At 42.6% G+C, this 23,969-nt stretch overlaps 1 protein-coding gene across 2 annotated transcripts in view; it reads left to right on the top strand.

Moving 5' to 3' along the window:
• The window catches only part of LOC6549944 (LIM/homeobox protein Lhx1), a 50,171-nt gene extending 26,878 nt beyond the window's left edge, over positions 1-23,293 (top strand). For both annotated transcript variants that reach the window (XM_001977366.3, XM_015155600.2), the window contains 4 exons: positions 8,389-8,579; positions 9,015-9,233; positions 21,032-21,293; positions 21,577-23,293. In XM_001977366.3, the coding sequence (XP_001977402.1) occupies positions 8,389-8,579; positions 9,015-9,233; positions 21,032-21,293; positions 21,577-21,953 (1,049 nt within the window). In that variant the 3' untranslated portion in view covers positions 21,954-23,293. The remainder of the gene's footprint in view (positions 1-8,388; positions 8,580-9,014; positions 9,234-21,031; positions 21,294-21,576) is intronic.
• The last annotated feature ends 676 nt before the right edge of the window (positions 23,294-23,969 follow it).

The following is a 23,969-nucleotide window of genomic DNA, read 5'->3' as shown; positions in this document are numbered from 1 at the left end:
TGCACATTTTCGGATATACACAATGTTATGTGAACTAATTTGCGTTTTTTTTTTTACTTATCTGGATAATTTTGTGTGCTCTTTGCTTCCAAGCTCTTATATTAAAGTTATATTTTCAAAGTTAATACAAAACCCATTAATATTTATTATGCAGACATGGCCATAAGCCGCACAATCTACTTTTCCATTAATTTATCGTACTCAAGCACCCATCTATCCATCAACTTCTTATTACCTGGAAAAATCACCAAATTACTCCAATTAAGGCAAATATTGTGCTGGCCCACCAGAGACTCATTTACTTTCACTTTCTGCGGTTTTATGCCATTGACCCCGCCTCCCAAAAAAAAACCAAAAAAACAAAAAAAAACAACATGTTTCCCCCTCTTAATAGCATCCAAAACTAAATCGTTTTACGGAAGTTCTCTGCAAGATTGGAGACGCAGATGTTGATTGGTTTTGTTGCTCGTGTCTTAAGCTCAATAATCAGGCCATAAACCCGTGCACAGTGAAAAAATACGTCTCTATCTGCACATTCTGTGAAACTGTCGACTGTTTGCACAAGTTTATATCCGAATGTAGTTGTTTGTAAATCATGAAATATATGCAACTTTCGTATCTTGCAGTTTTCACCCACTTCAAGCACTCGCACACCCATTTTCTCGCTGTGTGGCTGCGGGCCTTTTGTCATAACCGCAGAATCCACCGCCACCGCCACCGCTGCTGTGGCTTCGCCTTTAATCCGTAAAAAGATCTGTTTTACAAATCCCCCGACGGATGGCTGACTGGCATAATAATCTAGGCGCGCTGATCTCTGATCTGCCCTCCGTTCTGCCCTCGCCCTCCGCCCCGACTCCCGACTATATGGCACATATATATTTTCGATCGCGTGGGCAGGTAGACAAAGTTGTTATTGTCCCATTCGTCAATGATCCGACAGCAGAACGCGATCTGGGGATCGTCTGGGGTTTCGGTTTCGTCTCTCTGGAAACCGAAACGCTGTATCTGTATCTGTATCTGTATCTGAAACTGAAACTGAAACTGCGGCTTAGGCTCGCTTTTCGACACTTTGTTTGGCACGGCCTTAAGCCAATTGTTAATCGCAATGGCTGTGCTCCTTTTCGGGCCACAGAAACCAGCTGAAATCGGGGCTTAGGCGAATGGGCATAATCCCAATTGACAAAAGTCAACAAAGCGCATCAATTCATTTGCAATTCCCATTCCACGGAATGGCATATACATATGTATGTGTGGTCCTTTGAGTTCCTTTCGGTTCCTCGCTCGTTTTGCGCTGTCAACATATTTGTCAGCTTGTGGGCATGGTCTATGGGCTCTATAGGGTCTGCTGATCTCGGGATCAGCTAGCTGCCGTTTCTGTTTCTGTTTCTGTTTATTTTATTATATTTTCCCTCCTGGTTGCGGGCTTCGCCTTGTGCAATAGGGGGTTTTTAAATTTGAATATTAAGTACGAGTATTATTAAAGGAAAGAAGTTTGTGCCTAACGTTCTCTTCAAGATCTCTTTAAAGACGACTGCTTGCCTGTAATTGAGCAAACGCAAAAGGGGAAGCAAACATCCTGCGAGTCCTTAACTTCCATTACTTCCGCTCGCCGCATTTTGATGGCTCAAAGCGCCGCCATTTTGTTTATGGCAATTGTCCTTGTGTTGTTCCTGCTGTTGTTTTTATTATTGTTATTCCTGTCAGTTGGTTCGTCGCTCGCCCAAAAGGAGTTCACCTTTGCTTGGCCAGGCCCTCCTCCTTAAATTCCCTCTTGTTTTATTTTTGTATTTTTGCCGAACGAGAGGCGCGTTGAAATGAAAGAATAACACTACAACGTACGCAATAACAATAAAAGCAAAACGTTTTCATTTTTTTTTTTCTCTTTTTTTTTGGCAAGGATACTGAGCCCGAACATCATTGGTATCAATTTCAGAGCGAAAGATATGTACAGCAGTACCGCAGTATATAGAAAATGTTAAATGCGAACAGGGAAAGCGGCTGGGGTGAAAAGCGAAGGGGAAGGCAAATCCTTTTTGGCACAGCTCAACGCGTTCCAAGGGAAAACGCGAGCCTCGAAATCCTGTTGCTTTAGGCAGAGTAGCAGCATTCTGACAGCAGCCTCACAAAACACTAGAAACAAAAAGTGAAACTGGTGTTTTAGCATGTAAAACAAACTCCCATTCAATGCGTTTTCTTTTATTGCAAGAGGTCGCGCCATTTTTGGGATCACTTTTTGCGGACATGTTTTAAAAATGGTAAACAGAGATTAATAGCACTCAAGAAGTTATATCAGATTTTGTTGAAATCCCAAGACTTGTGTTGTAAGAGCCTAGAATTTTTCGCAGTGCAGCCACGGCGATTTAAACATGCGCTGAAAACAAAAGGGAGAAAGGTCCTTTGGTCCTTTGGTCCTTGCGGTGCCTGTTCGTCTGGCTGTAAAACCAACAGCATGGCAAAAAAGGGATCACTTTACAAATGCCCACAAAATGCGGCCGGTTTTTGTTGTTTTTTCTTGTTGTCGTGGCTGTTGTTGTTGTAGATTGTCGCTTGTGGCACTGCCACAAAATGCTTGAAATAACAAAAGCAACAAACAGCGGTGGACAGGCCACATTTGGCACAACAACAAGCCGAAGGCAGTTGCCCAAAAAGGTAACAGAGCGTACTCACTTTTCTGACTGTTGTTGCTCTTCGTTTTCCGTTCTCCGTTTTCCGTTCTCCGTTTTTCCGCCCATCAACCCCTTTTTTGATTCCTCGAGCATTTGTAAGAAACACACAAATACGCACACAGAAGTTCTTGTGCCCGTAATGCCAATCAAAACAAAGATTTTCGGTTGCCAAAATGGGGTTTTCAAGAAGCCGAGCCATTCGGCAAAATGTTTCTATTCGCGTGGAAATTGCTGGTAGAGAAAGACTTTAAACAAGTTTCCCAAGTCGGTTTAGTTGTAATATAAATCAGCACATAAATATGCTGAATTTAAGTCTATGCCATAGAGATTATGTGCATTGTGTGTATGTTGCTCTCCGATTTGCACTTGCCACTCGGTTTGGGCCAAATTTGTCTAAAGGATTCGTAAGGATTCAACACTTGAGAGTTTGCTTGCTGCCCTGCTTTTCGTTTTACCCATCATTTTGCCCCTTTTCATTCGCAGAAGAACTTCAAGTTTATTGTTTGCAGCAAAGTGTCAAACAAAACGAAGTTCGAACTGAGCCAACTTGTCTGATTTTCCCCTCGCCCTTTCCCCCGCATTTCCCACCATTTTTCACATAAAGTTGGGGCGCTCAAAACATCATCAAAAGTCAAAGTCACAAAGGCTCAAAAACTGTTTCTGACACTTTGAGCGGCGGCCACGAATTTCGAGACAGATATGGCTGCAAAACTTTGAACTGAAAGCCAAAGCCACGGCAACGACAAATGAATTAAACAAATGTTATGCACTGGCCGAAAGTGGTGGTGTCTTGTATTAATTTGCCTGCAAATTGTGTGCCCACTTAATACTTTGAAATATACATAGTAGCCATGCAAAGTTCATTGAAAAGAGCGCCAATTTTCCTTCTGATCGTTGGATCAGCCCGGTTTTTCTCAGTGCAACCGCGCGTGTGTGTGTGTGTCTCGTTTCTGGGTGTATCTGCGAGTGTGTGCAACTATTTGCGAGGGTGCAACGGCAACAACAAATACCACAACAATTTGTAATGCCGCATCAAAGCGTGAAGAACGTGAACCAGTCAACAGAAGGAGCAATTTCCACCAAGGTGGTTGGAGTGGGCATGGAAGTGGGAGGGGAAGTGGGAAGGGAAGTGGGAATGGGGATGGAATGACGATGGGGATGGGGTTCGGTTTGGGTTTGGGTTTGGGTTTGGGTGGGGCAGCAACTTCATTTGGCCGTCGAGGGGTGGCACTACACTTTCCACTTGACTGAGCATGCCAAGTGGCTAAATCGAAAAAGCGGGGGAAAGCGGAGCACAAGGAATTTCCCACTGCCCTCCCACCCACACCCCACTTTTTGAAAAGGGGCAGACGACTGTTTGTCTATAAATTTTAAATGTTTGTGCACGCAACACACAAACAGAAATTAAGTGCAAACTGCCCGGGCAGCAACTTGAACAGTTTCCACAACTTGGACAACTTTGGACACTCATTACCAATGACCCAAGGCTCCAACCGTGTGTATACCTATATCTGTGTGTGTGTGGGTGTGTTTATAGCCGTGCGGTTGTGTGACCTTGACATGACGTTGGCCAGTTTGTCGCTCAAGTGGCACTAAATGCCAACAGACGACGGCGCCCGGCAAATTGATGACTCCGACGGCAGGAAAAATCAGAACGCACCGAGTGCTCCCCCAAAAGGAAGCCAAAGTGCAGGAAAGAAAATAAAAATTAGTCTGTCAATGGCACGAGATATAAAAACAAGGGAGAAAAATCGGAAAATTGGTCTAGTTCCTCGTAAATCCAATTTAGGACTTAAAGGCCAACTGTGGCACACTTAGGTTGAGTGACAGATTCTAATGGAATATCCAGTTGTAAGTTCAAAGTCTTACGGCTACGGCTTGTATCTAATGATTTTCCATTTCAAATTCTAACAAACTAGAACCTCTTGGCTTTAAAGCCATCGAATATATTCCTTATCGCCCATCGGCAATCGGCTATCGGCCTTCGGAACCCAGCTGGGGATTGCATAACATTTGCCAACTCACTCGATTTGACACTTTTCTTGCGTAACTGTCATGTGGAAAAGAGTAAAAGACGAAAAGGAAAACATAAAGCCCGAGAAAAAGCGAAAGAGCAGAAGTGCGGTGCACACATGCACGCATGTAGGATGAGGATGAGAGACAGGCAGTCAGGGGATTAGAGTCGTCGCCACTAAGCCGCGATCGGAATGGGGCAAAGAGGGGCCAAGAGGGGTTCCACTGGGGGCAGGAGGAGGCCAGAGGGGCGCTGGGGGCGCAGAGGAGGAGGGAGGAGACGTCAGCGAACGTCAATGCGAATGGCACTCAAAGTGCGCGTAAATCCCATGCCAAAGAGTACGAAACCGAGAACCAGGTGCCAAGTGTATGCACTGCGACAAAAATGTGTAACTACTCGCTTATCCACATTTAAACTGACGATGCCAGGAGTCTCACTTCATTTCTAACGCACTCAATTCCATATGGCGAACCCTGTTAGCAGGTGTTCATTACTTTATTGTTATTACCAACATCCCAGTGTATATATCCCCTTCTGTGACAATTCAAATCAGCAACGCACTGACAGGAATTAACCTAATTTTACAGCCAGCAAGCGCGGGACTCCCCTCGGATTTCATCCGATGAATGGGAGAATGGGAAGTGCCCAAGACCATGCCGAGAACCCAGAACCCAGAATGACTATATAGTATATGGCCATGTCTGCATGTTGGTGGGGCGAACGACTTTCAGAATGCGCTCATGTAGAAAATCCAGCGATCTGTTCCACGTCCATGCCGCATTTTTCATGCCGCACTACGTTGTGCACTTAATAGTTGCCCATAAACACGAACCGAGAAAAAGAAAACACACAGGACGGCCGGAGTGGCAGAAAAACCAGCTGAAAATGCTGGGGAGCTTCAGTCGAGGGGGAGGAAAAACCCCCTCGATTTTTCTGCATCGTGAACCACATGATGCAAAACTAATTCGAAATTAATGTGTGTGCGCTTTGTCTGCGTCGATTGGTGGTGGCTGCTGCGGCTGCTTTCTCCACCATCCTCCGCTGGATTCCGAGTCCTTGGGGTGGCCCAACCAGCCACCGCTTTTCTCGCCCCCTGGACTTTCCCCCGTTTTTCCCTTGCGGATGAGGCAATGACAGGTAGTTATTCGATGTCCTGACGAAACTATTTACGTGGGGCAATAAAGTTCTCGGGCTGGCAGAGGTTGAGCGGGGAATTTCGATTTTCGCCAAACATGATATGGGTTATTTCAGTTTTTTTCCTCTGGTTTTTGGTTTTCGATTTTCGGTTTTTGAGGGGGAAATCGCTGGACATGACTTGAATTGCAAAGCTTGTGGAGTGTAATTTAGTGTATTCAAATTCGTGCTTTACTCGTTGTGACATTGCTTACCTACGAAACTATCAACTACTTTCCACAGCACTTTCCCTGCTAACGTGGCTCAGCCATTCTAAGCCGGCCTTCAATCGCTGATCCACCAAAGCGAACCGCCGGGTGCGCCGAACAGGTGACATCTCAACCCACCCACCCACTCAACCTTTTCGAGATCTTCTGCAAAGATGGGCAACATCTATTCAGCACTCGGAAGCTGGAAACTGTTGCACTTGACTATGCAAACAGGCCGCCGAGTGGAAAAAGGAAATCGAGGGGTGGCACATTGATGGATTCATGCCACCAGGCGGCGGCCTGTTGTTTATTTATGTGCCTGTCCTGCTTGTTTGCCCAATGATTCAGCGCTCAAGGATCTCGGCACTTGTTCGGCATCCTCGACTGCGGATGTGGATGCGGATGAGGATGCGGATGAGGATGTTTGCCAAAGAAAAACATCAGGAATGGAGTGACTGGGGGTTGGGCGATGGGGGCTGGGGGCTGGGGCAAAATTCAGAAGGCCACGAGGTTACTGGAAATATTTTTCTAAGCGCGAAATGAGTGTTTGAACTTTTATGGCTGCCGAGGGTTGCTTCAATGGTATAATTGCTATTGCTACAACAACAATTACAAACAACAACTGCCGCAGGGTCAGGGGGCGGCTTGGGCAGTGGGGTGGTTTCCCAGTTCTCTTTTTTTCTGGTTTCCACCAACGTTTTCTGTGGCAATCAAATGAAGTGTTCCTGAATGGTTTTCAAAGTTAATTTGAGTGATGCTCGAGCCAGTTGTTGTTGCACTTCTCACTGGTACTGACAACCCTCGGCGTGTTTATTAACATGTGTTTACAACAACTTAAAGCGCCCATATGGAATCGAGTCGTAGGTAGCAAGGCACCAAACCTCTGACCAGGCATCCTTTGGGCTTTAAACCACCACCGCCCGCCGCCCACTTGAGCCACGCGGAATATTCGAAGCGTTTAGGGCATTCAAAGCATTCGAGGCATTCAAAGCATTCGAGGCATTCGATCCATTTGAACCATTTGAACCACCCAGTAAACGATGCTGGTAAACACTTGAAACTTCCGAGCCGTTGGCTCCGTCTGCGTCTGCGGGTCAATTGTTGAAGTACTTTTATGGCATCCTGCGACACTCGACCAAGCGCTCGGAACACTCCTCGAACTGATTAAGATCTCCTGGGCTAACTGGACGCTTTGTGTGGCTTAATCGGGGGCAACCAGATGGTGGGTAGGTGGTAGATGAAAGGATCCCAAAACCTTGCTGCTTGGTATTAGATACCACAGTGATATTTTCAGTGACTGCATACGAAAGAGTGCAGCTTGTCAGCTCTTTTTCTTTACCTTCATGGATATCTAATTCGAAAGCTACCCCCCATTGACTAAGCAACTCATTCAGAGCCGTCTGGCGATGTTGATGTTCCGCAGTTGAATCGCTGGAATCTCATCATCAGCTCCACTCATCCCATCAGGCCGGCTTGAACTCGTCTCGGGATGAGTTAAGCTCTTCTTCTCCAGACTCAGTCGATGTGACAGGTGCCAGATGAGACCAGGCCAGACCAGACCAGACTAGACCAGGCCAGACCGGACTGAAATCGCAGAATCACAGTCACAGAGCTCTGATCGTTGGACAGGACAACCCCCTTGGGTTGCATCTGGTGCGGATTAGATTATGCATAATAAAGTGTAATTTATTTCTGGCAACTGTCCCTCGGGGAACGCACTCAGTGCCCTCCTGTCAGGTCAGGTGCTCCCCGAGGGTTACCGCACAGATTCACCAAATCCTCGAAACTTCCGCACCGAACCGAAACCATTCAAAACGCGAGCGTTGTTGTCTTGAGTGACACGTTTCGAAGCTCGTTTTCCCGCTTATCTCGAATGGAACACAGCCCAGGGACACTGGGAAAGCGATGGAACTCGAACGCGTGTCAGCATTTTGCATGGCCCAGAGCTTAACAGTCAGCTCCAGAGAACCGAGCAGAGATAAGACCCCCCGCCCTCCCCGACCTAATCAACTTATATAGAAATCAGCGAGCAACAACTGCAGTTGACACGTGACCCGAACACCGAACACCGAACACCAGTTAGGGGAAAGACCAGCTACTTAGAGCATGAAATGGCGACACGTGACCCAGTCAGCCAAATAAACCCAATACAAACGCGATTCCAGCGTCGTTTTGGGCTTAGCCCAGCGCAAATATTATTTATTGCAATTGTATTTTAAGTGGAATGCCCTACAATCCAGAGGGCAGCAATTTGTTCCCCCAGAAAACCCCACACCCTCCCCACTATATACTCGTATGTAACTCCCTTCGATTCCGATTCTTACAGATTCATTAATGGGCTCGGCGAGCGAAGACGACGACGACGATGATCCGCCGCATTTGCGGGCCACGGCACTCGGATTGGGCGTACTGGGGCCCAACGGACCCGACTCAGCGGGCGGACCTCTGGGCACATCGGATATATCAGTACAAAGCATGAGCACCGATAGCAAAAATACCCATGACGATTCCGATCAGGTAAGATCGGTGCCGAGGAGCATCATTAACTTGTTTTCCACGTTTTTCACTCGAGTAATGAATGGAGTGGCTACCCTGCAGTTTGCAGCTCTGAGAGCATGCTGATTTTCCAAAGGCTACCTGTCGCCAAAAGTCTGGTCTAGAGTTTATATGACTCATGGAAATCCATGCATCAAGTTTCATATCATACTCGACTCAATTGAAAGGGTATTTGTACAATCACCCTAATAAAGCAGACAATATAGGCTTTGATGATCGCTCGGTTAGGTGGCATTGTTGGGGTCTCCCATTCCCCATTGCCCATTGCCCATTCCCCAGACTCGACACTCCACATCCACACTCGTTTTGATTAATGATTGGCAAACGATTATGAGGCCCGGCATTGTGCGCACTATATGGACAGCACATAACCATACCCCTCTCTCTTGAACCCAGGGCTCCTTGGACGGCGATCCGGATGGACGCGGCGATTCCCAGGCGGAGAACAAAAGTCCCGACGATGCCAACGGATCGAAGCGACGCGGTCCGCGCACCACCATCAAGGCCAAACAGCTGGAGGTGCTCAAGACGGCCTTCAATCAGACGCCGAAGCCGACACGCCACATCAGGGAGCAACTGGCCAAGGAGACCGGGCTGCCCATGCGCGTCATACAGGTGAGTGCCATCTGCTACGGGGATGGATCTTGGCCATACTCGTATATCTAAGCAGCCTCAGAGGCATGTTAGGCTGTGATCTGGGACAATGGAAGTTAGGCTGGCTAAGGATCAGGCATCTAAAAAGTTCCAGAATAGAAGTAAGCCATTTCCGTATTATATCCGTAACCCGTCTACATATAGCAATCTGAGAAACCTATAAAAGCTGGCAAGAAATGAATTTTAATTGGTGAACCCGTGGACTTGCCGCCTTCCGTTGAAAAAGGCAAGTGCAACCCGAAGCGGAAGAGACCGAGATGTTTCGGGTTCGAGCTTTACTTTAAAGATTCCATTTGCTCGATAGCTGCGACTTTGTGGTAGTAGTAGTTCCACCAGCGACCTCCAAGTGGTCTTTGGACTTGGGTTTGGGTTTGGGTTTGGGTTTGGGTTTCTCGAGTGGCGTGGAGCGGCCCGTCTGCGTTTCATCAGCATAAAAAAGGCATAAATTAAGCGCGCTTTGACTGGCAAATGTTTAAACTAAAGCAAACGCGGTCACCGCCACAGCCCCCGCCGCTCCAAAAAGTCAAAGAAAAAATAATAATAAAACAAAAAGAGAGAAAGAAAAAAATCATAAAAAATAGTCGGACGCGATTTTTCAACGTTGCCGTTGCCGTTGCCGTTGCCGCCTTGCAACGCTTCATTGCCTGGCCAGTAAAACCAACAACAAGCCAAATACAATAAAAATAAAATTAATGTCGGAACGAGGGCGGACGCAGTCGCCATGTGGGCGTGGCGGCGCATTAAAAACGGAAGTTCAATGCGCTTGGAAAAATGAAAATAGTCAGCGAAGAGCAATTTGCCAAAAACGAACCAGTTTAATGGGCAAAAATTCCAGAACGACCCTTCATTGCAGAAATGAGAAGCGCTGAGAAAGGCCTAAAAATGTTAACTAACATGCGATATTGCGATTACAGGAAAATCAGGGCTTGAAGCCTACGTTTTTGGCTTAGAAAATTGTTTACAAATTAAGCACATTATCTAGGCAGGCAGTAAGTGGATAAGCATAGAATATAAGAGACCTTGGCTTAATTGAGGAAGTGTTGCCAAAGCAGAAACTTAATTGCAGTTTAGTGGATGCACTTAATGTTTGAAGTCCACCGATCTTAATTAATAGTAGTCATATGGAAATTTCCCTTTACATGGTTCGTACTAAATGCTTACTGCTGCTTAAAGTATAATCATAAATCAAAGACTTGAATACCACTTCAATTTTGGTATTTTTAAATAATAATATGATTTAATAATATATGAGTACCTAACTATACCATCACCATTTCAAATTCCTTGCTGACAGATCTCTAAGTTGAAGTTCCTCCCAGTATTGTTTTTTTTTGTCTAATTTTCACCTTTCGAATCCTTTTCCCATCGTTAAGCAGCTGTTCGGCTGACCTGTCAAGGATATCCGCAGCATATGTGCTCTGCGATCTGACCCAAACAACATCATTATGCCGACTTTTCTTTCGCCTCGCTGCGGCACCTTGCTCGCATTTTCATCAGGTTACTGGAGCTACAAATTTTCCGTACCCTCCCTCAGCGGGTTTCCCATTGTTTTCTTGGACGCCTCGCGATCGGAGGCACTCGAAATACCCAAATTCCGATCCCATGAGCACTTAGCGGGGACTTAAAGATGGGCACGGGTTCGATTCGGTGCGGTTTGGTTGGGTTCTACACTCGGGGTTTCGGGCGCTGGCCTTTGATGTGTCATTGGTTACAGTTAAAGGATATTTAGGCGGCATTCGTTTCTTGTCGCTCCTCCGGATTCCATGCGCTCTTTCTCTTGAGGCGACAAGTGTGACACAATCAACACCTCTTCGGGGTCCCTCTTCACAACTAAACGAAAGTGACAAATGCCAACAAGTTGAAGAGGAGGCACACCAAACAAATCTTAATCTGCTCGAGGGAATCGGGAGTATCGCCGGAGGCGGTGGAGAGGTGGAGCGGTAGGGGGACATCTGTGGCCTGTCAGCGGCAGTTGGAGATACATTTGCATCTTCATTAAGGCTGCACTCTTTTTTTTGTTCCATTTCACCAATATCAAGCATATCAAATGTCAGTGGCATACAGATATATCAACATAGATATAGGCAGCTTCCAGCTGATTTTCTGGGGAAACAGCTTTGAGTAACTCGATCCCCATCAAAGCGTTGACTTCGGGAGTTCGTCAGCTCATCAAGAGCCGCGGGATGTGTTCGGGTATGGCTGGTGGATATGGATGTGGAATTGGTTGGGATTGCGATTGGGAATGGGTAAGTCTCCTCCTTCATCCCGCCACAGATGTCAACGAGAAAATTTGTACAACTTTAGGGGGCCGGGGAGCATCTTTCTCTCGAGCGCCCGCCCGCTGTGAGTTTTATAATAAATTTTACAACAACAGCAGCAGCAACCTGAGGGCATGACACAAAAACTTCTTAAGAACTTTTGCCGACACACAGACGGCGGACGGCTGAGACTGGGGGCGGGGCAATGGCCGCGCCACGGGACAGAAGTCGGCCCCACGTTGGGCGCCAATACAAACAGTATGCCCCATCTGCACTCGCCCTACCATCCGTTCTTGCCATGTCTTGAACTTTGACATAAAAGCACTGAACTCGAAGGCAGCAACAAAGTGTATCCAGATCGAAATATTTCCAAATGGTGCCGCGCCCACTCTAACGCCCACAAACCGCAAAACACTGTCACACTCACAATTTTGAAAAATGTGATATTTTTTCACTTATTTATATATCTTGTAAATCTCTATAGTTTTGCCAAAAAACTTTTTGCCTTTGCCCACAAACCACCGTCGGCCAACTATAGCATTCTATCTTGTTTTTTTTTTCATTTTTCTTAATTTTATGATGAATGGTAGAATGATATGGTACAAATTCAAAAAAATTAACAAATGCCCCAAAACTGAAGTTCTAACCTCCATAACTCAGCTTATCGTAATCGGATTTTGAAGTGGCATACCTCAACATTTTTCTGGAGTAATTCTCTAAGTATCTGCATTCAAATTTAGAAATTTTTTTTTTTTGAATTTTTTTGTCATTTTTTTGATATGATATTGTACAAATTCAAAAAAATTAACAAATGCCCCAAAACTGAAGTTCTAACCTCCATAACTCAGCTTATCGTAATCGGATTTTGAAGTGGCATACCTCTAAATGTTTCTGGAGTAATTCTCTAAATATCTGCATTCAAATTTAGAAATTTTTTTTTTTTTAATTTTTTTGTCATTTTTTTGATATGATATTGTATTGTACAAATTAAAAAAAATTAACAAATGCCCCAAAACTGAAGTTCTAACCTCCATAACTCAGCTTATCGTAATCGGATTTTGAAGTGGCATACCTCTAAATGTTTCTGGAGTAATTCTCTAAATATCTGCATTCAAATTTAGAAATTTTTTTTTTTTTAATTTTTTTGTCATTTTTTGATATGATATTGTACAAATTCAAAAAAATTAACAAATGCCCCAAAACTGAAGTTCTAACCTCCATAACTCAGCTTATCGTAATCGGATTTTGAAGTGGCATACCTCTAAATGTTTCTGGAGTAATTCTCTAAATATCTGCATTCAAATTTAGAAAAATTTTTTTTTTTAATTTTTTTGTCATTTTTTTGATATGATATTGTACAAATTCAAAAAAATTAACAAATGCCCCAAAACTGAAGTTCTAACCTCCATAACTCAGCGTATCGTAATCGGATTTTGAAGTGGCATACCTCTAAATGTTTCTGGAGTAATTCTCTAAATATCTGCATTCAAATTTAGAAAATTTTTTTTTTTTAATTTTTTTGTCATTTTTTTGATATGATATTGTACAAATTCAAAAAAATTAACAAATGCCCCAAAACTGAAGTTCTAACCTCCATAACTCAGCTTATCGTAATCGGATTTTGAAGTGGCATACCTCTAAATGTTTCTGGAGTAATTCTCTAAATATCTGCATTCAAATTTAGAAATTTTTTTTTTTTTAATTTTTTTGTCATTTTTTTGATATGATATTGTAGAAATTCAAAAAAATTAAGAAATGCCCCAAAACTGAAGTTCTAACTTCCATAACTCAGCGTATCGTAATCGGATTTTGAAGTGGCATACCTCTAAATGTTTCTGGAGTAATTCTCTAAATATCTGCATTCAAATTTAGAAATTTTTTTTTTTTAATTTTTTTGTCATTTTTTTGATGTATGATGTTGTAGAAATTAAAAAAAATTAACAAATGCCCCAAAACTGAAGTTCTAACCTCCATAACTCAGCTTATCGTAATCGGATTTTGAAGTGGCATACCTCTAAATGTTTCTGGAGTAATTCTCTAAATATCTGCATTCAAATTTAGAAATTTTTTTTTTTTTAATTTTTTTGTCATTTTTTTGATATGATATTGTACAAATTCAAAAAAATTAACAAATGCCCCAAAACTGAAGTTCTAACCTCCATAACTCAGCGTATCGTAATCGGATTTTGAAGTGGCATACCTCTAAATGTTTCTGGAGTAATTCTCTAAATATCTGCATTCAAATTTAGAAAATTTTTTTTTTTTAATTTTTTTGTCATTTTTTTGATATGATATTGTACAAATTCAAAAAAATTAACAAATGCCCCAAAACTGAAGTTCTAACCTCCATAACTCAGCTTATCGTAATCGGATTTTGAAGTGGCATACCTCTAAATGTTTCTGGAGTAATTCTCTAAATATCTGCATTCAAATTTAGAAATTTTTTTTTTTTTAATTTTTTTGTCATTTTTTTGATATGATATTGTAGAAATTCAAAAAAATTAACAAATGCCCCAAAACTGAAGTTCTAACCTCCATAACTCAGCGTATCGTAATCGGATTTTGAAGTGGCATACCTCTAAATGTTTCTGGAGTAATTCTCTAAATATCTGCATTCAAATTTAGAAATTTTTTTTTTTAATTTTTTTGCCATTTTTTTGATGTATGATGTTGTAGAAATTAAAAAAAATTAACAAATGCCCCAAAACTGAAGTTCTAACCTCCATAACTCAGCTTATCGTAATCGGATTTTGAAGTGGCATACCTCTAAATGTTTCTGGAGTAATTCTCTAAATATCTGCATTCAAATTTAGAAATTTTTTTTTTTTTAATTTTTTTGTCATTTTTTTGATATGATATTGTACAAATTCAAAAAAATTAACAAATGCCCCAAAACTGAAGTTCTAACCTCCATAACTCAGCGTATCGTAATCGGATTTTGAAGTGGCATACCTCTAAATGTTTCTGGAGTAATTCTCTAAATATCTGCATTCAAATTTAGAAATTTTTTTTTTTTTAATTTTTTTGTCATTTTTTTGATATGATATTGTACAAATTCAAAAAAATTAACAAATGCCCCAAAACTGAAGTTCTAACCTCCATAACTCAGCTTATCGTAATCGGATTTTGAAGTGGCATACCTCTAAATGTTTCTGGAGTAATTTTCTAAATATCTGCATTCAAATTTAGAAATTTTTTTTTTTTTAATTTTTTTGTCATTTTTTTTATGTATGATGTTGTAGAAATTCAAAAAAACTTTTTGCCACGGCCACTCTAACGCCCACAATCCGCACAAAACTCCCACGCGCACTCTTTAAAAAAATGTTTAAGATATTTATCATTTTATTATTTTTTCTCCAATTTCTACCGATATTCCAGTAAATGTTGAAATTTCTCGTTTCTAGCTGAGTAACGGGTATCTTATAGTCGGGGAACTCGACCATAGCATTCTATCATCTTCTCTCTACTGTCTTCTACTTTAGGATAATAACCAGATCGTATGGTATTTAAATAACGCATCTGTAATCTCACATTTGAGTAGATAAATGCAATTTCATGTTAAGCTATTCATTATAGGACTTCGAGTTCAGCATCTGAGAAGCCCACTGAAAATCATTCCCATGAGAAAGGCCATAAAGCATTTGTATAAATGATAGATAGGTGGATATTTCAGCATATCTAAGCAACATAACTACCATGTCTACCATAGGCAGACATAAAACCAAATGCGTTTCGAAGAGTTATGGCCACGACTGTCGTATGGGAAGTGGCCGAGACAGATATTCCGGGACAGAAAGAAGTCAACCTGTTTTGCGGGGGACTCGAGATTAAAAGGGGTATCTCTAGGGTCAGAGGCGGCGGATCTCTGCTTTATTTATTTATTTTTTTGTTTTTTTTGTTTGGGTTTCTTTCGCTCCATTTAAGCTTTGAAAAATTATAAACAAATAAACGAGTGGAGACGGGGGGCAAAATCACACAGTCGACGGAGCGCGAGCGGCAGCTAAACCAAAATTTTAATGTGGCATGCGCTGAGCTTGGCGCCAGTGACTTGGAGATACAACGATTCAAAGATACTCAAATACCCAGATACCCAGATACTCAGATACACAGATTGCCCAGTTGCGGATGCGAGGAGCCGGACATTTGTCAAGTGATGTCGTGCCGCCATGCAGAGGCGTTTATTTGTCAACAGAAAACATATTCGAGAGCATTTCCAGTCGTGATTTGCATTTGCCTGCCCCTTTATTTTTTTGATTCAAGATTTATACTTTTTATATATTTTGTTTGGTATCTCTTGGGGCCGTCGGAAGTTGACAAATTTGGGTGGCTGGTGGCTGCGTATAGAGTTTTCGTTTTCTCGTGCTTTATGGCCAACTAATTAGTCAAATTCTGAGCTGCGCTTTTATTAATTGAGCGGAAACTGTTTTGATTTCGATGGGCCTACAAATGCAGGGGTTTCGGCAACCGCAGAACTTGAAAAGAAAAGAAACTGCTCTTCAGTTTCGGAGATTGAACCATTCACAAGGGGCTAATTTAACGCATTTATTCCAACATGAATTGGTAGTTCAACTCGGGGCGCCCTCTTGCCCATGACTCGGCAAATGAATCCGTTGTGGTTGGGGGAGGTGAAATTATAATTTCAACAACTCATCAAGTTGCTATTAATTTCGATTGAGGCGCCGGAGCTACCAAAAAAAGAAAACCAAAAAAGGAACAACTGGAAAAGTGACCGAAAGAGAAATATAACCCGAAATCGAAACCCACAAAACTAAAACTGCCGGGTCATGCAAGGAGCTCTCCTCTTTCAGTAACACCTACTAAACTATGGGAAAAAAACAAAGGCCCGAAGCGAACGATCCACCTGAGATACAGATGGAAAAAGAAGAAGTTAATTATCTGTTAACTCTTACTCGGGGCCAATTCACGCCTCACCAAATCGGTAAAATCGGTAAAATCGGTAGAAAAGGCAGCAGAAACACACTGAAAACAAGTGGGAAAACGAGCGGTAGTCATCGATATGTTGACTCGAGGGCGTGACGACAGCCCCCCTCTTTCGAAAAATGCAAATCATCGGCGAGTGCTTGAGGTCATCATCGTAACCATCCTAATCGCCATCGGAGGTCTGTCCGAAAGGATTGTCGGCGCTTCTTATATCGAACCCACATCTCGTGTATCCATTACAAGGCAATTGCCTGGCTAATAACCATATATCATGTGCTTTAGGGGCCGCTCTTCGAGATTCATATTTACGAGTAGGTTGGCACAAGATGGATCTTTCTCTAAGACTAATAATTTTGAAATAAGACTAATATTGGCTTGGTTCTGCTGGCCTTTTTGGTGGGGCTACTTTTCGGCCATCTTAAGATTACAATGATCGCAAGAGTTACCGCAAAATACCAGGAAATCCCTGCGATCGCAGATTATTTTCGGTTTTCTTGAGCCCAAAACATTTCACGTCTTGAATGCCGCCGTTGATTAGCTTTAAAAATGCTTATTGCCGACTTCGTTTGCTACCATTGTGGTATAAAAAGCCAACCGAAGTTGCCCCATTGTTTTTGGCAATTAAGCGGCGAGTAGCAGCAACAACGCGCAACAAAACAACATGAAAAGGCAATCCTAACAAAATAACAAACAAATCTTGCCGCATCATAGCAAACTAATTTAACAAAATAGCCAACGAAAAAAAGGGGCGACTAGAAAATGGTAGCCGCCTAACAATGGGCTAATACCGAATGGGATTTGGTACCAAAGTCGGATGGATCGTATCACAATCGGATCGCACATCTCACATCTCACATCTCATATCTCAAATTGCAAATCGCAAATCGCACTACAACCAATCATATCAATCAGAGGCAACCAGAAACGTGACACACATTTGGCTGCCCCTTTTTCGGAGGATCGCCCTAAGATGCTGTGGGATTATACATATATATATATATGTATATGGTTATTATATATGACCCCTGGCCCACCCCCTCATCGCTCAATCGGCGAAATGAGCAACGAAAAAGGGGGAGGGGCAGGTGGGAGGCCAAACGCGCTGCCGTTTAACATAATTTGCTATAATTTCCAACACAATGCAGATGGACGTCGAGGAAGGTAGGAGAGCACACCTCGGCCAACTTAACCCTCTGAGGCCGAGGAGCTCCCTGTTCCACACTGCGAGAAAACAGCTGCAACAAAGGAATCAGCACAGAACATAGGCATCATACTCCTTTCTTAGTGCAAAAAAGAAAAGATTGATTTCAAACATATATCCTTACCTCGGATCTTAACTTCTCCGCGACCGCCATCCGATTTCTCGCAGTGCGCGGCTCCACTCAATGCAATAATCATTTTGTTATGTGAGGGATTCGGTTCTCGGAGGCCGACCCCTTGTGATTGCTACCATGGGCCATTATGCTACGTTGTTTGCCCTTTTATGTCAGAGCCTAACCTATAATTTAACTAAATGTTCAAATGTTGCTGGCCGCGTGTTCAACTTAGTTCAGTTTAAGTCCCCCCATCCCCCTCTGCCACCTATTGAGTCGGAAATTTGTTGAAAGCTCCAAATTGGAAACAAATTTCGGCTGGCCAAGTGCGGAAATAAAATATTAGCCGCACATTTTTCAAAATTGCCAACAATTTTGAGGAGGAAAATGTGTGCGCGTATGTTCCGATGATAACCGTAAATGATGCGATTTTGATATATCATAATATCCGATATCCACATAATAAGCCAGAGGGCAGAACGCGAAAAAGTACGCGAAAAAGTACGCGAAAAGTACGCGAGTTGCTGAACTAAAATTAAAATACACACGCGCGCAAAGGAAAATATATGCGTGTGTGTTTTTGCAGCGGAGAAAAATATATGGAAACCAAATCAAAGGCAGAAGAAAATATTTTCCCCAAATTTATTGCGCAAAAATGCTTTTCACGCCCATTTGCGGTGAGCTAACAAAATTGTTGCGTTGAGTAAACTGCAACTTTGATTGCAGATTTTGCAGTGCACCGAAGGCTGAAACAGTTCAAAGATATTTAAGATTTATTTGATTATGTTCAAAATAAACGTGAAATCATTGACAAACCCACTTGGCACTTTATTTTTGTGCTTTCCCAGTTCGTTGTCAAGCTTACAATGCATGTGCAGCCCCTTTTCGCGCAGTGTGCCGCCCACAACCAATTCGCATTTTTTGTTTGTTTCTGCGCTTTTATTTTTGCATTGCTATTTTCATTTTGTTGCACTTTTTGCCGCACTCCATTCGCCATTTGTTGCTGTTTTTCTTTGTGGTCGTAGCAAAACAATGGCGAAATGCGCCGCAGAGTAAAAAACTCAAAGAATTGGGAAAACTAAGCTGCGCTGAAAGGAGCAAAAACCCCAGGAAAACAAATTCAAAACTATTGTAAATGCATATTTTAGCTTACTCTGTTGTTGTGTTTTTTGTTCTCATTTTTTCCACAATTCCCCCCACTATTGATGTTGCTTCTTTTGTTTGGTGTGCATATGAAAATGAAAAATTATGTGACCGCAGGGCCCACAGAGGCAAATATCGCATATACATATGTGCACAAAAAATGGCAAACACTTCGCTTGCAGTGGATTCGATGTGGTTTTGTGGGTTTTTGCGGGTTTTTGTGGGTGGTTCTGGGGGGTCTGGAGGTCTTGTGGGTCGCGGGGGGAGTGGGGGGAGTGGGGGCCTCACCTTTTATTTATTTCGCTGCAGTGCTACGTGTAATTGAAATGCGGTGGCAGCTTAGCCGCATGTTCAGCGGATTCTGCACCTTTGTTGGTTTCCCTTTGTGTGTGTGTGTTTTTTTTTTTCCACCGGCTTCAGTTTACCGCCGGATTGAGTTTGGCCACGTTTACAACGTTATCGAGGTGATTATGCCATGGGTTCCTTTACTTGCAGCCAATTTTGCATATGAAAGGCTCTGCACTACAAATGAGGCTCAAGTTCTGTATGCGCCTGTTGGCATACAAATCTAAATTTAAATGACGACAGAAAGAGAACTATTAGCTAAAGGTAATGTGCTAAATGGAATTGCTAGTGTGGGAAATCAATTAGCCAAATGAAAAATAAACCGAGCCGCTTTAGTTGGCCCATTTCCATGGCCACACAGCAGCTCCCATTAGATTCCTGAGTTCCTATTTGTGGAGCTCCAGCCTCTCGCAGCGGATTATCTTCCTGGCTGTCATAAAGTCACACGCTCCACCGAGAACTCGAGATGGTAACGTGGTTTAGGATTGGGATTCGGCATGGTGTATATGCGCTATATGTCTGGCGGACTGAGACCCAACTATGCACAGCATGTTACTTCCTTTTGTGTGCATCCTGTGTGCCGACAAGAAAAAAGAAAAAATTATAAAAAAATGGAAGAAACTTCGCCTGCTCTTCAGTTTGCCAAGCTGGTTTCCTTTTGGCGTTCTCAGGCCCCGAAAAAAGGCTTTTCTAGCGAAATTCGCTGCGCCGCCGAATGTGTCAGTTTATAAATGTGAAATGTGAAGGGCCCCCGACTTATGTGCATGTCTAGTCTACCCGGGCGAGTTCATAAATTCAAATGAACTGCAGAACGGCGCTCATCATTAAAATTCACGCTCAAATTGCCTCCTAAGAGTTTTGGCCAACAGCTGCACTGGGTCGAAAATACGAAAACAAAAATAAAAAAGACAATGAAACAAAGAAAAACAACAAGAATCTAAGCCCAATTCATTGGAAACTATTTGCCAAAAAAGCGGGATAATAAAATAACCAAAAATGAAGAGCGCGGCGCGCAAAGACATAAATCATAAAGTTTCATTGAGAAAAATATATAAAACCAGGAGGAAATCAAAAAAGTTGCAGCAGATCATTAAAAGAGCGTCCCAGATATGAATATTAAAAAGAGCCAGGCGAAAAAACAAAAAAGCCAAAAAGCCAAAAACACAAAAGCACAAAAAAGGAGAGGAAATAAAAAGGATGGGAATAACAAACGAGGGACAAAGGATCGGCGGAGAGCGGCACCAGAAAGGTGCCACTAAAACTTTTGAAATATGTTTTTATTTTATAACTTTGCATGCTGGGCACGGTGCTTCTGGAGCACCCGGAACGTAAGCCCAAGAACCCAAGAGCCGCAGAACCCAAGAATCCCAGACCCACAGCCAGAACGTCGTAAAAACGGCATCGAAGTCTGCGAAGACGCATCTTCTGCACTCGGTCCTCCAGTCCTCCCGATTCTTCGCTCTTGTGTAGAGTGAACCGAAGTGGAGTGGAGTGGGGAATGGGGCTAATTTTGCGACGGCCGCCCGGTGCGGCGGTAGCATCAATGCAAAAAGCCACAGCCACCAGCGGAATCAGAATCTACACAGCCAGAAGAATCGCGGGGCAGCAACAATTAGACATGCGCCTCCATAAAGCGATGCTTTAAATTTGTTGGGCTACCCAGATACAGCACAAGTGCTCTTTCTCCATTTTATTCAATAGTTTCTGCATTTTTAAGGCCCTAAACTAACGTTGTATCTGCCTCGCAATCCCTTTTCAGGTGTGGTTCCAGAATAAACGGTCGAAGGAGCGACGCATGAAGCAAATAACCAGCATGGGCCGTCCGCCCTTTTTCGGTGGCGCCCGGAAAATGAGGGGCTTCCCCATGAACCTCTCGCCCGGCGGACTGGACGACGGACCCGGCTTTCCCTACTTCGCGGCGGACGCCAAGTTCGAGTTCGGCTACGGCGGACCCTTCCACCCGCACGACGGACCCTACTTCCCCGGACACCCCGGCGGCCCGATGCCCTTCAATGCGCCAGGTGAGAAGCGTTCCCCCAAACTAGCCGACTAGCCGACCTTAAAACAAAGCTTTGGAAGATTGAGAACATTATGTTAACATTATTTTGTTGTAGCTTACAGTCATTTAAAGATTTTGTAATCAAATAAAGATAATAGTTATTCCTTTGCCGTATGTAGAAATGAAATTAGAATTGCCTTGCTGGCAAAAACTCGTAGTATTTGGGGTACTAAAGAACCTAACCCTAAATCTGAATCTAAATGATGAAGAATGCAACTAACCAGGAACTTGTCTCCAATTCCTAGGTGGCCCCATGGACCACAGCGGACCCATCCCGATGGTGAACGAGTTCGGACTGACGCCGGAGGCGACGTTCCTTGGGCAGGCGGGCGGTCCGCCCATGCAACTGCAGTCGGCCGTCGGACCGCCGCCACCGCCGCCGCCGCCCAGCGCCGAGCATTTGATGGCCGCCGCAGCGGCAGCGGCGCAGCAACAGGCGGCGCAACAGCAGCAGCAACAACAGCAGCAGCAGCAGCAGCAACAGCAGAATGCGCAACAAGCGGCGAATCAGACGCAGCAGCAGCAGCAACAAAATGGCCCCCGCACCAATTCGCCGGAGTTCATGAGCTCGGCGAATTTCAGCGAACCGCAGAATATGCAAAATGAAGGGCTCGTTTGGTAATATACGAAACAGTTGGCAACGCGGCTGCTGCTCTTCGGCAGAGAGCGAGAGCGAGAGAGAGCGGCGCGAGTGAACGAGTGAACGAGTAAGAGAGAGGGAAGGAGAGTCAGATGTAGTGCCGTCTCGCTTTGGCCAAAGGCTAAGCCCCACCCCCTCTGCTACGTTTTGTTTTTGTTATACTTTTATTATTATTATTATTATTAAAACTGTGCTATTTTTTTGTATTTCAATTCGGCGCCAAAATATTTGTAAATTATAAAACAAAAAACAAAAACAAAAAAAAAACAAAACACAAAATAGACAAAGAAAATCTCTCTTAAATGTATAAAAATCAAGTAATGGGCGCTGCACATAGTAAACAATTTTTTTTTAAGAAACGAAAAATATAAAAAACAAGAAAGAAAAGCTCTAAAAAAATTAAATTAAACGCAAACACTAAACGTCTTGTCTGTAATTAAAACAAAAATACTATTTATGTGTATCAGTGTATAAAAACAAAATGAAATACCTGTAGTCTTAAAAAAAGATCTGCATAAAGAGATTTTTTTTTGTAAATTAGCACATTTTATTCGTATCTCTAAAATTTGTTTATTTTTGCCTGCATTTTTTGACGAAAAAAACCTTTTTTTTTATATTATTACACGTAAAATATGGATATATATTATAATCGTTGTCTAACAACATAAACGTAACTAGGCATGTACTAGATCCTAAGTCTACATAAACCAGATATTATATATACACGAGCTATATACGGCAGCACACACGTACACGGCAAACAAAAAAAGAAAAAACAAAACACATAGCAAACTAAACTAAACTTTTTTTTTTTTTTGTGGTCTTAGAACATAAGCGAACGTAATTTATTATAAACAAATGGATAAAAAATGAGACGAATGGGAGGAGGAGGCAGCAGAAATGCTAAAACTAAATGTAAACTTAGAAAAGGATGACACCTAAACAAAATTACACGTATATGTAAAAGGTATATGAGCATAAATATATGAATTTCCAATTATAATAATATAGCAGCAAAAAACGAGACAAAAATCCCCAGCTAACAATTTTGATTATTATTATGACGATGCGAATTATTATTATTATTGTAAAAAGTATTTAGTGTTAGCATAATGAGTAAGTTTATTAAAGAACCGAAACAACAACAACCACAAAACAGACAACTAAATCCTTATATTCATCAAGCGATTAAAAATAAAATGTGCAAACGAAATGGCAGCAAAGGAAAAAAGAAAAACTATAATAAAGTCTAAAAGGAGTGTGGAAATTGCAAGGAAAATCGACAGAGAAATTCGCATAGGAATGAGCGCAACAAAAGCGGGAAAATCAATAATAAATAAACACAAATTGTTAACAAAACCTAAATAAAAAGCATGACGATGAAGAGCAACAAACAAAAAACGGAAATGAAAGAAACATTTGATGAGAAAAAAATATATATAAAATAAAAAATTAAGCAAAACTGTGTGTTTGGCTTTGGCATAGGCTGATAAAATGCGGTGAGTTTTCTTGGTCCATCTACAGTATATCCCAAGTTGATTTGGGTTGCAAAAGTTGCATGTTGCATGTATTGTCTGCATAGCACTTATAAATCCTTGGCCATACCTGACTGATCCTTTGCTTTTCTCTTGGCAAAAATCAGTATACTTGACTGTTTTATTTGTCCTAAGATAACCTCCCCCAAATTGGCTCTAACCCAAAGGACGAACTCCCTATTGTTTATTTCCTAAACATACTTTTCAAGTGAGAATGGGCGGGAGTCAGTGACTATTAGCAGGGAGCTCATCTGTGCGGCAGCGTCTTTAATCGCACTCGCCTGCCGGCCAAGTTAATATGCGTGGCTAATATCGCCACAACACAGTATTGATGCCCAGGACATGCACATCCCAGGGACACGGACATGGACATGGGTGGCGACGTGAATGTGGATGTGCATGTGGAGGGGGTGGCTGGCTGGCTGGCCAGTCGGCAGTGCCTTTTGTTCGACACATGTGCGCG

The sequence above is a fragment of the Drosophila erecta genome, unplaced genomic scaffold (genome assembly GCF_003286155.1).
Source record: "Drosophila erecta strain 14021-0224.00,06,07 unplaced genomic scaffold, DereRS2 tig00000152-arrow-arrow-pilon, whole genome shotgun sequence".
Classification (NCBI taxonomy): domain Eukaryota; kingdom Metazoa; phylum Arthropoda; class Insecta; order Diptera; family Drosophilidae; genus Drosophila; species Drosophila erecta.
This window is presented reverse-complemented; position numbering and strand designations above follow the sequence as displayed.